Genomic DNA, 14,372 nt, shown 5'->3' with positions numbered 1-14,372 from the left:
CAAATTATATTATAGTTATAATATTCTAATAAATAAAGTCCGTCCGTTTCTAAGAACACTTGCAAATTTGAACATAAATAAACAAATTCTTTGATAAAAATCGACAAGACACATCATAAAAATTAAATTAATCTGGGTAACAAAGAAGTATACATATTTTTTACCTTTTTATAATAGCTTGTATATTTTCTACGACATCATTTTTGTCGAAAAAGGGGCCGTATAAGGCAGTTAAAATTGGTTTTACTGTTGTTGACCACTCAATACTTCCTCCTGAAGCGGCCATTTTCAGAAGAATGAAACGAAATTCTGCAAGCAAATGACATGAACTGTCAGTAAATGACATTCATCTTCATAGACAATAAAAAATTCTAGAATAGGCAGTGTCCATAGATTTATAAAAAGGGTGCGAGAGCGCGTAGGTAGTTATTATATATTATATATGCCTACATATTCGTTAGTTAAATATTATATTTCTATACAAATCTTTTCTTATTAGAAACTTAGTCAAAAAGACCGCCCTATGACGTACCTGGTGCAATTGGGCCCATAACGCTGGCGGCATTCCCTCACTATATTGCGAGAGAAATTCGTTGCACCAGGTATGACGCCCGCGCCGCCTTAGAAATAATGATTTCTAAGGCGCCTACCCAGCTCCCGCACAAAACCCCTTGCCTCAGCACACCATACCGCTCACCTCCACCGCGCAGGAGACAAACATATACAAACGCGTTAGAGAAGTATATTTAATATGCTTCTGGGTGGCTGCCCATTCAGCGGCCGCACCAGCCATGTGAACAGCGTTGGATGGGAAGCCGCAAAGGTGCTGTGCATCCCAATGCCAAGAAGCCGATATTATTATTAGATTATTCGTTAGATGGGTGAGGACTGTCAACGTCAAGTCAATTAGGTGTTGTCCTTCTGTCACTGTCACTTAGTACTACAGTCAAACAAAAATTGGTTGATGCTCGTTTTACGAGTTTTATTGATTGTATTATATATTTCTAATCATATTCAAAATAATGACGGAAAATACTGCAAAACGAAAATTGTCTGAAAATGGGACAGACATTTCTGGTATATATTGAATTTTCAGTGTACTTTTGAAAATTGTAACCTATTTCTCTGCTGTGGAGTACAGTTGTTTATAATTGCTTTGTAACGACGTTCTCTTTCAGAACCACCGCCGAAGACTAAGCATATTCAATGCCCATATTTGGATACAATAAATAGACATGTGCTCGACTTTGACTTCGAAAAGCTATGTTCTGTTTCACTGACCAGAATTAATGTATATGCTTGTTTAGTTTGTGGTAAATATTTCCAGGTAAGAGGACAATATATAAAGAAAAGATCGTTTAAGCCGTTCCTTGTGATTTGAAACCTTTCAGGTTCATATAGTAGTTTTCAGATCACCAGTTGCTTCCAATGAAAGAAAACTTAGGGAAGAAACCTGCACACTGGTTGACTATATAGTTTACTAGTGTTTAGTTGAGTGCAGATGGCGGTATTCATGAAAGGTTTTTACTCTGACACCATTGTTTGCATTAACATACTTAGTAGAAAAGAAAGTTGGAATAATTGGTTAGCATCAAACAGATGGACAGAATTCTCTTTGTTGTCAAATGTGTTGATAGGAACATGAATTCCAAATGAAAAATGCAAACTTATCCATTGTCCAAGTTTAACCTAATTTGGTAGAAATTGATGGATAAGTCTGTATTTTTCTGAACAGCGTCAAATGGCATTCTTTCTTAACATTAATTTATGGACTGGTGCTAATGCCTCGGTCCAACAATTGTTTGTCTATTGTATCTCTACATATTATTATATTCTACTCTTTTTATTGCTATATATACTCTACATAGTATTGTATTCTCCACAATCAATGGGTTATCCTTTTGTATGTTTAAAATTAAACACCTTTAGTATCTCATTTAGGTACCCAAAGTAAAATTAGTACAGTAAAGTCTAATTTAATTGTATAATGGGAATGATTATGTACTTTGTTAATTAACTTGGTATAATTTTAGGGAAGAGGAACCAACACACATGCTTATACACATTCAGTGGCTGATGGGCATCATGTTTTTCTCAACTTACATACTTTGAAATTCTACTGTTTACCAGATAACTATGAAGTTATAGGTAATGATTATTTTTTTATTAACCTGTAATGTCCCACTGGGTGAAGGATTTTTTCTATTTTTATCACACTTTTCCAATTCTTATTTGGTGCACTAGGTTTAAGCTATGTTTTGATTATTTTTGTTACATTTAAATTTAATTATTTATGCTTTTAACATTTATACATTTTTGTATGTTATGTTTTGGCTTGGATTGTTTTTGACTAAATTTATTGAAATATTAATTGACAAATAGACAAGTCTATAACAGATAATTCATTGCTTCACAACCACTTGATTGCCTATTATAAATTTAATATTAACAAGTGTCTTCTATATTACAGATTCCTCATTGAATGACATAAAATATGTCTTGAATCCCATCTTCACTGCTGAACAGATAAAGCAACTGGACACTGCCACCAAGATGTCTAGGGCTATTGATGGCACTATGTACATGCCTGGCATTGTTGGCCTTAATAACATCAAAGCTAATGACTATTGCAATGTCATCCTTCAGGTATGCATTATTTACAATACTACTGATTATATCATCAAGAAAATATTGGTCTTTTTAAGAACAACTTCATTGTCATAGTTGTGTCCTCATGGCTGAGGGTCATGACCACCAGTAGCTGTGATTCTCTTTACTAGGGCCTCCAGACAATATGATTTTGTGTCTGCTGTAAGGCTTGATGTCTATGCTTTGTTTTACTGAGCTTGTCATAATGCAGAATGTGTAATGTTTTTAGTGTCTGTCTCAAGTGCGGCCCCTTCGTAACTACTTTTTACGTGAAGAAAACTATGCAGATGTGAAAAGGCCACCAGGAGATTCGTCATTCTTGCTGGTACAACGATTTGGAGAACTCCTCAGGAAGCTGTGGAACCCGAGGGCTTTTAAAGCTCATGTGTCACCTCATGAAATGTTGCAGGCTGTTGTGTTGTGGTCCAAGAAAAGGTTCCAATTTATAAAACAAAGTAAGTGATATTCCATGTTTATTGCTTCTATATAATTTAGTAATAATAATAAAAATATTATATCAATGTTTTAGGTGATCCAATTGATTTTATGTCTTGGTTCCTCAACTCTCTTCATATGGCTCTGAATGGAACTAAAAAACCAAACAGTTCGATAATTTATAAATCTTTTCTGGGACACATGAGGATCTATACGAGGTAAATTAATTAAATATTTAATAAAACATGGAGTAATCTAGTTATCACTAGGTTTACTAATTACTAATTAAGTACAGAATTAACCAAGCTGTTGTTGAGTTTTTATTTGACTCGTAAATTCCAAAGTATGTTTTAAGATTCTTATTCTTGAAAACAAAGTATTTATTTATTTGTAGAGGTTTGACTCACATGGATTATATCTATTTCGGACATCAGTGATCGTACTACACTACACATACATACAGTACAACTAGCATAGCAGTTTCTTTACTTGCTTCATATGAACTACAAATTCGTAAGCTTAACGTCTGAACTCAGAAAACTACCGCCTCCGGACGCCGACGACGCTGCCAAGGTGGACCTGACCAGCGAGGAGTACAACGAGATGATCACAGAGTCACCATTCTTGTATCTCACCTGCGACCTACCTCCGACACCTCTCTTCACCGATGAGTTTAGAGAAAACATCATTCCTCAGGTATTTGCTATTGAAGTTATCATTTTAAGATTTTATTTAAGTCTGTTATGTCCCATTGTAACAGTGGGACCTTAGTTTCCTACCTAAAAACCTACTCTTTATAAAGTGGTCAATATTGAGACACACTGTTTTATTACTTGTGTCAACAAGATACCTACTTAATATTATTCTTTATATAAGTACGTATCTATATAATTTAAATTATAATTATTATTCTTATCAAAATGTACAGTAGGCTTTTTTATGTTGAAGAATCTGGATAATAGTAAAAATTATTCAAGTGTAATGAGGTCTACTGTACATTTCATATTTCTCAACTTCAATATATTAGATAGATGATATTCTTGTTTCAGGTAAATCTTTATCAGTTATTATCTAAATTTAATGGTCAAACATCGAAGGAGTACAAAACTTACAAGGAGAACTTCTTGAAAAGGTTTGAAATAACGCAACTCCCGCCGTATCTGATATTGTATATCAAAAGATTTACAAAGAATACATTCTTTGTTGAGAAGAATCCTACTGTGGTGAACTTTCCTGTCAAGTAAGTATTTATTCTTGTTTGTAATAGGGAAAAACTCTGTCACATTTTCACGACTAAACCACTAAGTCATTTTGATGATCCTCATTGATTGAGTTTAATCAACTATAGGCTACCGCGGACGAATCTGCTGGCAACAGCTATTCAAAATAAAAGGCTGATTCAATTAAGTCAGATGCAATGTGGCTTTTGTTCAAAGCAACTAAAATGAGAGAGCGTGTTATTTTTAGTTTTTTTTAATGTACTTTTTTTACAGGAATGTCGACTTCGGTGATATACTTACGCCGGAAGTGAAGGCCAAGCATAAAGGGCAGACAATATATGAACTGGTCGGCAATATCGTCCATGATGGCACTCCAGAGAAGGGTACATACAGGGCGCATGTCCTGCATAAACCAACACAGCAATGGTAAATTTGTACTACTTTTCTTTGTTTTGTATACTTGTATTACTTTTTGTTGCAGCAAAAGATTGCAGTGTGTAGAGCGTTTTATATAAGTTTAATTTCTGTTAAAAATACTTCCCGCGCCGCTAAAATAAAAAGAGAGATATCGCCAAGGAACGCCTTGCAGGAAAAAAATACCTTGACGTGTTTAAATCCATAAGTATTTTATTTATTTAATGATGAGAAAAGAATTGTATTATTGTTTGTAATTAAATTAACTACTGGGCTGATTTTAATGAAATTTAGCACATAATTATGGTTCCTGAGCAAAGCCGGGACAAGAAGATAGTAAAATATAAAATACTAATATAAATATATAATTCTCTATATTTAGGTATGAGATGCAGGATCTACATGTCACCAGTATCCTGCCACAGATGATTACTCTCACTGAAGCTTACATTCAGATATATGAATTGAAACAGGATTGATATTAGATCTACTAAATAAAATAAGTAAATATCTTAATTATTTTATTTATTGAATATACAAATACCTGATATTCCTGAATCCCATTTAACAAACTGTGGCCTATGGAATGACCTTTCACTTATAATAATATTGATGTTATATTTTATAAATATGTGACTATATATTAAATACACATTTACTTATTTGACACAGTTTGAGAAATGACTCAATTTACATTAGTTAAATAATGTTTACATAAATTTAGTTGAAGAGACAGTTCAGTGTTATTTTATGTATTTAAATAATAAATACCCTGTCTAAAATTGGTATTTGAAAGAAAATATTTCATAAAAATTTTAGCATTGATAATATTTATCTGTTCTTAAAAAGTCTACCACTCTATCATCACAATTTTTTGATAAGCTCATATTGCAACCGCCACATGTACTAGTGAAAGATCTCCTGTGAGTATAGAAGATGGCAGAAGTATAGTATCTCTTACGTCATCATTACTTAAATGGATACAAGTTGTTATTTTACCATGCTCAAATTTACCACAAAATCAGCAAACTGGTATTCAAATAACCCTGAACTGAGCTCTTCTGAAAGCAGCTGCACCGGCTAATGGCTTTCACCTTTCTTGCCTGCAACACGCTTGAACTCTCCCATATTTGTAGTGGAAATTGGAGAGCCATAGAAGGCCAGATGATCTATCTGTGTCACCTCTCCGCCAGACTGATTGTCCTTTATGAACAACTGTATGTTCTGAACATTCTGGAACTTCACAAATTTGAGAGGAATGGGATTGCCTTCTAGATCATTAGGAGATAATCTGAAAATGGACATTATTTGTAAAATTATAATATAATTTTGTAAAAAATATAAAGTATAAAACACTTTCATATAAAACACTAAAGAATGTACAAAATAACTATTTGGTGCAATGAAATTGACTTACTCCAAGTCTTGTACAGATGCATTCCCAGCTGCCTGGTCAAAGTCCAGCGTCCTTGGCTGGTTGATGAACAGTTTCACAAACTTAGGTCCCTTGTCAGCTGGAGCTTTGATCTTTAGAGAATGGAGTTTCACCAACTAAGAATGAAAAAAATTGTTACATATCTTTAAATAAATCATATATTTTAGCATTTATATATTAAAAATTCAATTCAAGGTTCCAAACTTGCACATTAGTAGAGAAAAAAACAATGTGTCTTGTGTTTGGTAATACTGCATTGTTGGCACATATAATACTATCATCCATTGATACCAATGTAAAAAATTACACACCTGATTGAAAGCTATATTTATGATAAGTTGTTCATCACAGTCACTTGCAAGATATCCTCCAGCACTGGTCAGAGCATGCATCATGGGGTGATCATCAGCTTCATTCAAGCATTCACATTCACTCTTTGTGATGAATGTCCCCAAATCCATCTGCATTGAAGAAAAATCATCTTATATTACATTACAGCTTATATAAGTATAGGCACAAAGAAAATGCTTTGTACAATACTGAAGTAGTTAAGATTAAACAAAAATCCTAAGTTACAAGAGCAGCAACAACTTACATGTCCAGCGACAGCACTGTCTTCTTCACCAGCATCTTCTGTACCATAGTACTGTCTAACTTTGCTTTCTAAAGTTCCAGGATCAGCACCCTGTAGCCGATCAATCCTTGTCTGAAAATAAGTTATACACTTTGAAACTAAAGAGAAATTAGAATAATAATAGTGTTAAGCCCACTATTTGTGCATAATTATTTCTGTGATTTAAAAAATAAAAGAAGAAAAATAATAAAGAAATAATAACTGGTTCTTTGGAAAGATGTTGTTAGCTAGATAGACGAAGGCTCATGTGTATAAAGCCTTGCAGTAATCATGATGAAAATTCTCACAATAGTTTTCTATCAAGAATTTATTTTCATATTATTGAAGAAATTCTTTACAAAGCGAAGGGAATTTTAGCATTAGCTATTACAATAGATATTACTCACTCTGTTTCTGTAAAAAACGAAAGTAGGCATCGCTGAGATGCCTTGGGCGCTGGCCGTCTCTGCACATCTATCCACGTCAACTTTGAGAAATACCGCTCTTGGAAACTTCGCAGGTAATTGTTCAAAAAACGGTGCAATCCTTTGGCATGGTGGACACCTAAAAAGATCATGGAAATTAATAAAAGAGTAGAAAACTTAAACGATGACTCTGTAATTTTTAATACAGGTTATGGCGCTTACCAAGTAGCGGTAAAGTCCACCACTACTAGCTTTGTACCCGCATTAGCCATTTCAGACTGAAAATGAGCTTCATTTTCAACAATGGTAGCTAAACCCATGGTTTTCGAATAATTATATCAATCAAGAACTCAAATGATGACAACAAAAATTGCACTTCATTCAATTCAAAATGGCAGCAGTGACAATTGTGCTGTCAACTTTGTGTCAAGTCAACTGTTGACTTTTTCGTTGACATTGTGACAGTACTATTTTAATATGCCATTAAGGCAAAGAAAATAATCTACAAGACCAAATACCTACGTCGTCGAATTCGTCGACGAAGTTGTCGAAATATTACTTGCTCAGGAGCACTGGGTGGAACACACTTTAAAATAGTAACTATTTTAAAGTGGTCCACCTGTATCACTTTTTGGCGAAGAAAAGCAGCTGTTATAAAATAAATAAATTCCAGTGGTCCGGCTCGAAGGGTCAAATTGAATAAGAACCGCGATTATGTATTATACAATCTTTCTATTTCCGACACTCGTATCAAATTTTATTAAAGTCCCCTAAAGGAATCTGACATGACCTTTACGACTACCTACCACGTCTAGTGGTAAATAATTGCTAAATGAAGGCATTTTTTCAAATATTTTCTTCCACGCACCAAACGTGACAGACTTCCTTTTTAAAGTCGCGGCTTTTTGTAAAATTTAAAAAAAACCCTAAAGGTCCATATAGTTCGTTGCGTGTGCTATCGACTGACGTCAACAACTAAATGCGTCGGGAATACCTGATAAACGATTATGTATTTGTTTGTACATGGAAGTAATGTGTAGGATCAACATAATTTTATGCAAGTGGTAAATGTTGCTCATGATAATCAATTAACCGATAAATAAATTGAACATGTTCGACTAAGTTTAGTTAACTGATAGAGGAGAATGAGTATATAGGATCATAGAGTTTATAATTTCGTACGAGCATGCACTATATTAAAATTTGTTCGATGTAAGTTAAGTACCTATTAGGTAATTACTAGGTATTAAATTTTTATAACTTTCTATGGATCCCAAGAATATTTTCTGTTGTGAGATATACTTGTTTTGACAGCATTGGTATCACCAACTTCTAACTAAATTCAAAAACTACTACACAGATATTTATGCGGTTTTGACCAATAGATGGTATGGTTCCTGGGGAAGGTTTAGGTATATAAGTTATTACGGTTTTACTAGCCAAACATATATAATACTAAAAGTGCTTTCCAAGTTCCCCCCTATTAGCTGCTTACCTATGTTTTTGTGTAAAATCAATTTGCCAAGCATGCTGTGGTATCAACATTTCGTCTCAGACAGCGGTATCTTAAACTAGGTAGTTAATAGGTTTGAAAGTATTACTGAATCATGAAGTTAGCAGCGATAAGCTGGTGGGAGGTCACTCTTCTCATAACTGTTTTAGGTCAAACCAATATAAAAATGAACAAAGTCGATGTTGATCTAAATTTGTATTTCAATGCTTTGAATAAGATCGCAGATTTTTTTAGTATTCATAGATATTATTTGAATACTATAGCTCATTTTGGATTATTTGTATCACAAGGTAGGAAATTAGTAGTAACTAGTTCTATATATAGTAATAAATATATATAGTATTAGGTTTATTTTTATGGATCCCAAATATAGTAACATATGAGAGTGTTGTTATATATATATATATATATATATATATATATATAGTATATAGTAATATATGACAGTGTTGTTGCTAACACTGGTGTCAGATTTTATTCAAGTGGCTTAAAGACATCTGACTTTTACAACTACATACCGCGATGTGAAATTATGAACGAAAATGTGCGAAATAGTATTTGTATTAGGTACCCTGAGCCTTACTATTACCTCTAGAGTAGTAGAAATTGCTTCCTATGATAAAAATATAAATAAAGGTTGATTGGTAATATTAAACATAGTGGTAATTCAGTTGTAAATATGTTATATGTAGGAAGTATACGTAAATTTTATTTGGGATTTCTATTCACAGTGAATATGAAAAAAGTATTAATAGAGGAGGATAGTCGTTTACCAGCTTCAATTAAAATCAGACTGAATACATTGGTATACAAAATGGACGACCTTATTAGGACAGCTGAAAGTATAGCGAGAAATAACCCCAATCCGGCAGAAGCAATTTTTGTTAGAAATAGTGAGTATTTAAATGATATATAATTAGTAAATACTTTTAGAAAAGCTAAAATGCGTAGTAGTAATGTAGTTACACACTGGACACCTAGGTACAGAAAGAAGAAACGTGGCAGACGAAGGGCGTTGGGGATCCGCCAGGCTTTAGGTGGAAATGGTTGGATTTGGGATCGGATAGAACGGTTTGGAAGGAGTTGGGGGAGACAATGATATGATGAAAGAAGTAAAACTACAAGTAAGTCTACGTTAGGATGTAATTATAATAGACAGATATGCTTACCTGATATCGAACGTGTGTTACATACAGGCTGTCGGTATAAGTAATTACTGTATATACCTACTGCTTTAATATTTTCTTTGATATTACAGTTTTGTCATTATTTACTAATGAAACTCAATGGATGACACAGATGGGACAATTTCACCGTAAAAAATCAAGACTGTTAACTTACAACTACAACACGGAGCATGTAAAAACACTTTATCGAAACTGGCGAAGTTATCTCCGATCCATTGATCCATTAGAAGGAACACCAACACCAGAGCAGTCTGGTAATATACCTATTCGACATACTTGTTCATAAAATTACAGCACAAGTTTGGTAAAGGACGTTCTACGAATATTCTCGAAAAAATCGTGTATCATATACACCTGCATTGTACACGCTACTTATTAGCGCTAAACATTCATTTTCCAAATGACACTTAAATTATATGTACCTATACTATGAGAAATCTTGAAGAGCGCAATTTGTTTTAGACGCATGCCTGGCAAACTTGAGCACAATAAATCCAGTCAATAATTATCATCGTAACAAAAAGTGCAATCTTCCTTCGATTTGTCAGAAGTTTACAATATCTGGCTCCAATAACGGATATGGATTGACTCACAGGTTTGTTTCACATAGGTATAAATAAATCCTAGGTTAAATATGTACTACGTGTATATGTACTTAAACATGTACCTATCAATGCCATACTAATGAATGTTTTCTAATATGGCTTTTAAAAAAGCCTTGACAGCTGTTTGGCAACATATAACCAACAAGAGATAAACCAATTCCGAATATTTAAAAATTTCGAACAGCCGAAATAATTTACGTTCCGTTTGTATTGAGTTCCCGACACACCGATGCCGTTGGAGGTGACGTTGCTGAAACTACTATGCGAGTATACTTCATGGTAAGTGGACACCGCTGCCCAGACACAATTTTTTGTTTAACTACTTATAAATTTATTTATTTGTAAACCTATCAGGTGTTTAAGCTTCATTCAGATTCAATCAGGTACATAAAGCAAGTTATAATTTTCTGCAATGTGATTTCAGGTTGCTTTTTCTACAAATGGCTCGTTTTGGACGTCGCTGCCACGTGATATCCAAAGCAGACGACAAATATTTAAGAAAAGAGTTCTGTGAACGTTGTTACGCCGAAGGCATGTATATAGATTTTAACGATTTCAAGGCTTTTGACTTATTTTTGGAGCAAAGTAAGTACGAAGAAATTTAATCTACATAATTAATAATATTATATTCTAATAAATAATAATTCAACCTTTTCTTCCACCTTGGAAAGGTGTAAATAGAATATAAACAAATTGTTTTTATCGATTAAAGTCTGACAAAGATATAATGGGCGCAGTATGTATCAATATATCAGTACCTATAAAACTCTTCCGTTACTGAGTGACTGACTGACAGATAACATACACTCGAAACTGTTGGGCGGGAAGTGGGAGTAGGAGCGGGAAATGGGAAGGAGATACGGAAGGAGACGTGGGAAGCAGGACGGGACACATAGAAAAATACATGATGGCACAATATGTAGGAAGCGGTACGGGATATCTACTTTACATTACATAGCAGGAAGCGGGATTGGACAAGTTTGCGGGACGAGACACGCAGCGGGAAACAGAAAATTTAACTAAAGATGAGAAAAAAATGCGAATTTGAATCATATATGTTTGCCAGTCTTACAGAGTACGCGATAAAAAAATTACTGAGATTTTGCTATGAAGTTCACGCGGGCGAAGATGCGGGCAAAAGCTAGTATTTAATAATAAATGTATAAGTGCTTTGATGCTGACAAATGTTACAAGAAACTAAAACTGAACGCCTTCAAACACTCTGTTACTTATGAAGAAGTGACTAAATAAGTTTTTGACATAAATTACATTTTTGACACCAGCTTTTATTGTTATCGGAGAGACCTTATTGCATTCAATGTGTGACAAAAAAATAATATCCAAGCGGTAATCGTTGAGGATTTCCCTCGACGAGAACCGTACCTTGGTAGACGAGTCATGCTATCATAATTAATGCATTGTCATCCTTAACGTAAAAAATGTCATCTCAATAGGTTGTAGATATCTACTTCGAAATTGAGTTACAAGATTCCACCCGCACATACCTACTTTATTTGCATTGAAAGTTGACAAAAACTTGTAAAAAAGTTACAACTTATACGAGTCTGTTACAACTTGGCCAGCAACATTAGGTATGTAGAAAAGTTCCACCATGCCTTAATTACTGCCTTTCAGTCTTCCTGTGCACTCTCGAGGGGCATTCTCAGTTCATCAGACATGATTGGCTCATGCAAATTCTTCGGTGGCAAGTCGACGAGGGCTGCTTCCCAGACGTAGATGAGGAGGACCAGGAGACGAAGGACACCAATCTTAACGGGAGATTCTCCATGCTCGAAGGGAGATGTAACGGCCACACTACGGTACTAGCTGCTGGAGTGCTAGCCTCAGCGATCCGGTTTTTATTGGAGAACTCCTATTGAAGATTGTAACCGTCGATAAAAATATCGCGTTCTTTGAGTCTTACTTCGTAACTAAATATTTTTTAATACTTTTTTAATTTATTCATGCGCCATTCCAATTCCATATTAGTGTCCAGACTCAATGAATGACGTGGTACTTACGATACGACCTAATACTATACTCGGCATAGATCAAGAAAAATATAAAGCATTGCTATTGTCATACCGACTTACTTATATGAAGTTAGGCAATAAAGTCTGGCGGTCAAAGGGTTAATATAATTTAGGTTTTCCTAAACCAATAAGATATATCGGTATATTTCAAATACATCGGAATATCTAAACCATGTAACCACATGTATATCATGCCGGATTGTATATATGAAGGTACTATAATTAACTGCTACTACTATTGAATAAAAAGATTTTTAAAGAGATCATAAACCACCACGTGAAAAATTAAATTAAGTACTTACTTAATTTAAAAGTTAATTAAATTTTAAATTAAGTAAATGTATCACGTGTGATACTGGCAAGCCACGAATTTTGTTTTCATAAAACGATTTTTAAAACCTTTATCATTATAACAAGCTATATTAGATATGTTAACGTAAGGCTACTAAATCCACAAAATTGTTAGGCCCTATTCGTCACTCCACGTCATATTATAAGACTGCGCATTGTTGTGATTATTGTATTATAAAAATTAAGTATGTTAAATAAATTAGGAGCAATATGGATATCGACGTCACTCTTGGCTATTGGATTTGGCCAAGAACAGGAAATATATTCAAAAAAGTTGACCAAAGAAGTTGAAGGGTTGAAAAAGAAATTGGATATGCTGGTGAAGGCGGATTTAAAAGTGCTGTTGCCTGTGCTACACGATATTGTTAACTTTTACTTGGACAGTAAGAATGACATTGACTTGAATTTGGAGTATGGCATGTTTTTATTGAACGGTGTGTAAGTGATAGTACATAATAAGTATAGATATATAATGTATATTATAATATAATATATACTTACCACTTATTAAATTATTTGTATAATATTATTGCTATCAAATTCATTTTACGTAACAATTACTCTTATTACTAGACTAGGCTAGAGTGTCAATTCGTTATAAACCATAAGTGATGTAAGTGAAGGGATTATCTTTTTTTTTTATTCTTGCGACCAAAACCTTTGAATGAGAAGTGACATGTTCTATTGTTTGACCACGAACCATAAAAATAATATTTTAGGGCTAAAAAACAATACGACCTTCACACTAAGAATGTATGTTTAAGTCTTTAAAACTATAGCTAGTATAAAAATAATTCTAATTGCAGTGATCATAAAACGTCTATTGGAGGAAAAAGATGCTAGGTTGCCAAAATCCATAAGTTTTAGTTTAAAACATTTGTTAGAGAAAAACAACGAGTTAATAACCGCTTTCAAATCACAAGTAGATCATGACAAAAAGCCAGAAGATAAAGTACTAAAAACTGGTAAGTAATGAGAAAACTGCTATTTGTTATTACATTTCGTCTTCTCTTATCCCACTGCTGGCCAACGGTGTACATCTAATTTTCAATTTTATACTTCAATTTTCCAATGATTCTGTTATAAATTCCATTTAAAATAAACCATCTTGACGACCTCGGTGGCGCAGTTCTTGCCACTGAACCGAGAGGTTCCGGGTTCGATCCCCGGTATGGTCATGATGGAAAATGATCTTTTTATGATTGACCCGGGTCTTGGATGTTTATCTATATATGTATTTGTTATAAAATATAGTATCGTTGAGTTAGTATCCCATAACTCAGGTGTCGAACTTACTTTGGGGCTAGCTCAATCTGTGTGATTTGTCCTAATATATATTTATTTATATATAATCTTAGCTGTTGCTCGTGGCAAAAAAATAGCTTATTTATGTCGCTCAATCTTTCCTTTTCACGTGAAAGAAGGACAAATTAACAAACATACTTTTACATTTAAATATTAGTATGGGCTTTGCAGTTTTAACCCTGTATTC

The 14,372-nt window shown here is 33.9% G+C and overlaps 4 protein-coding genes across 9 annotated transcripts in view; 2 read left to right on the top strand and 2 right to left on the bottom strand.

Moving 5' to 3' along the window:
- Positions 1-307, bottom strand: part of poe (purity of essence) — a 51,083-nt gene extending 50,776 nt beyond the window's left edge. For 5 of the 6 annotated variants that reach the window (XM_053745589.1, XM_053745590.1, XM_053745591.1 and 2 more), the window contains exon 1: positions 165-307. In XM_053745589.1, coding sequence (XP_053601564.1) covers positions 165-286 — 122 coding nt within the window. In that variant the 5' untranslated portion in view covers positions 287-307. The remainder of the gene's footprint in view (positions 1-164) is intronic. The other variant, XM_053745587.2, reaches the window with a different exon arrangement.
- A 614-nt stretch (positions 308-921) lies between these two features.
- On the top strand, positions 922-5,234 carry Usp39 (Ubiquitin specific protease 39). The gene is made up of 10 exons (XM_053745464.2): positions 922-1,077; positions 1,179-1,327; positions 2,034-2,148; positions 2,471-2,646; positions 2,879-3,104; positions 3,179-3,302; positions 3,621-3,780; positions 4,134-4,324; positions 4,578-4,730; positions 5,101-5,234. The coding sequence occupies exons 1-10, from the start codon at positions 1,023-1,025 to the stop codon at positions 5,195-5,197; spliced, it is 1,446 nt and encodes a 481-aa protein (XP_053601439.1). The 5' UTR covers positions 922-1,022; the 3' UTR covers positions 5,198-5,234.
- On the bottom strand, positions 5,227-7,598 carry Txl (Thioredoxin-like). Its single transcript, XM_053745465.1, has 6 exons — positions 7,414-7,598; positions 7,174-7,330; positions 6,749-6,859; positions 6,465-6,614; positions 6,136-6,269; positions 5,227-6,009 (listed from the first exon to the last, which is right to left on the bottom strand). The coding sequence occupies exons 1-6, from the start codon at positions 7,509-7,511 to the stop codon at positions 5,799-5,801; spliced, it is 861 nt and encodes a 286-aa protein (XP_053601440.1). The 5' UTR covers positions 7,512-7,598; the 3' UTR covers positions 5,227-5,798.
- A 1,122-nt stretch (positions 7,599-8,720) lies between these two features.
- On the top strand, positions 8,721-12,444 carry LOC135309723 (uncharacterized). Its single transcript, XM_064435992.1, has 6 exons — positions 8,721-8,994; positions 9,436-9,597; positions 9,963-10,145; positions 10,354-10,486; positions 10,921-11,081; positions 12,132-12,444. Exons 1-6 carry the CDS (start codon positions 8,799-8,801, stop codon positions 12,374-12,376), a joined length of 1,080 nt encoding a protein of 359 aa, XP_064292062.1. The 5' UTR covers positions 8,721-8,798; the 3' UTR covers positions 12,377-12,444.
- The last annotated feature ends 1,928 nt before the right edge of the window (positions 12,445-14,372 follow it).

Source organism: Plodia interpunctella, chromosome 5 (assembly GCF_027563975.2).
Source record: "Plodia interpunctella isolate USDA-ARS_2022_Savannah chromosome 5, ilPloInte3.2, whole genome shotgun sequence".
Classification (NCBI taxonomy): Eukaryota; Metazoa; Arthropoda; class Insecta; order Lepidoptera; family Pyralidae; genus Plodia; species Plodia interpunctella.
Note: the sequence above shows the minus strand (reverse complement) of the source record. Positions and strands in the feature narration are given on the sequence as shown.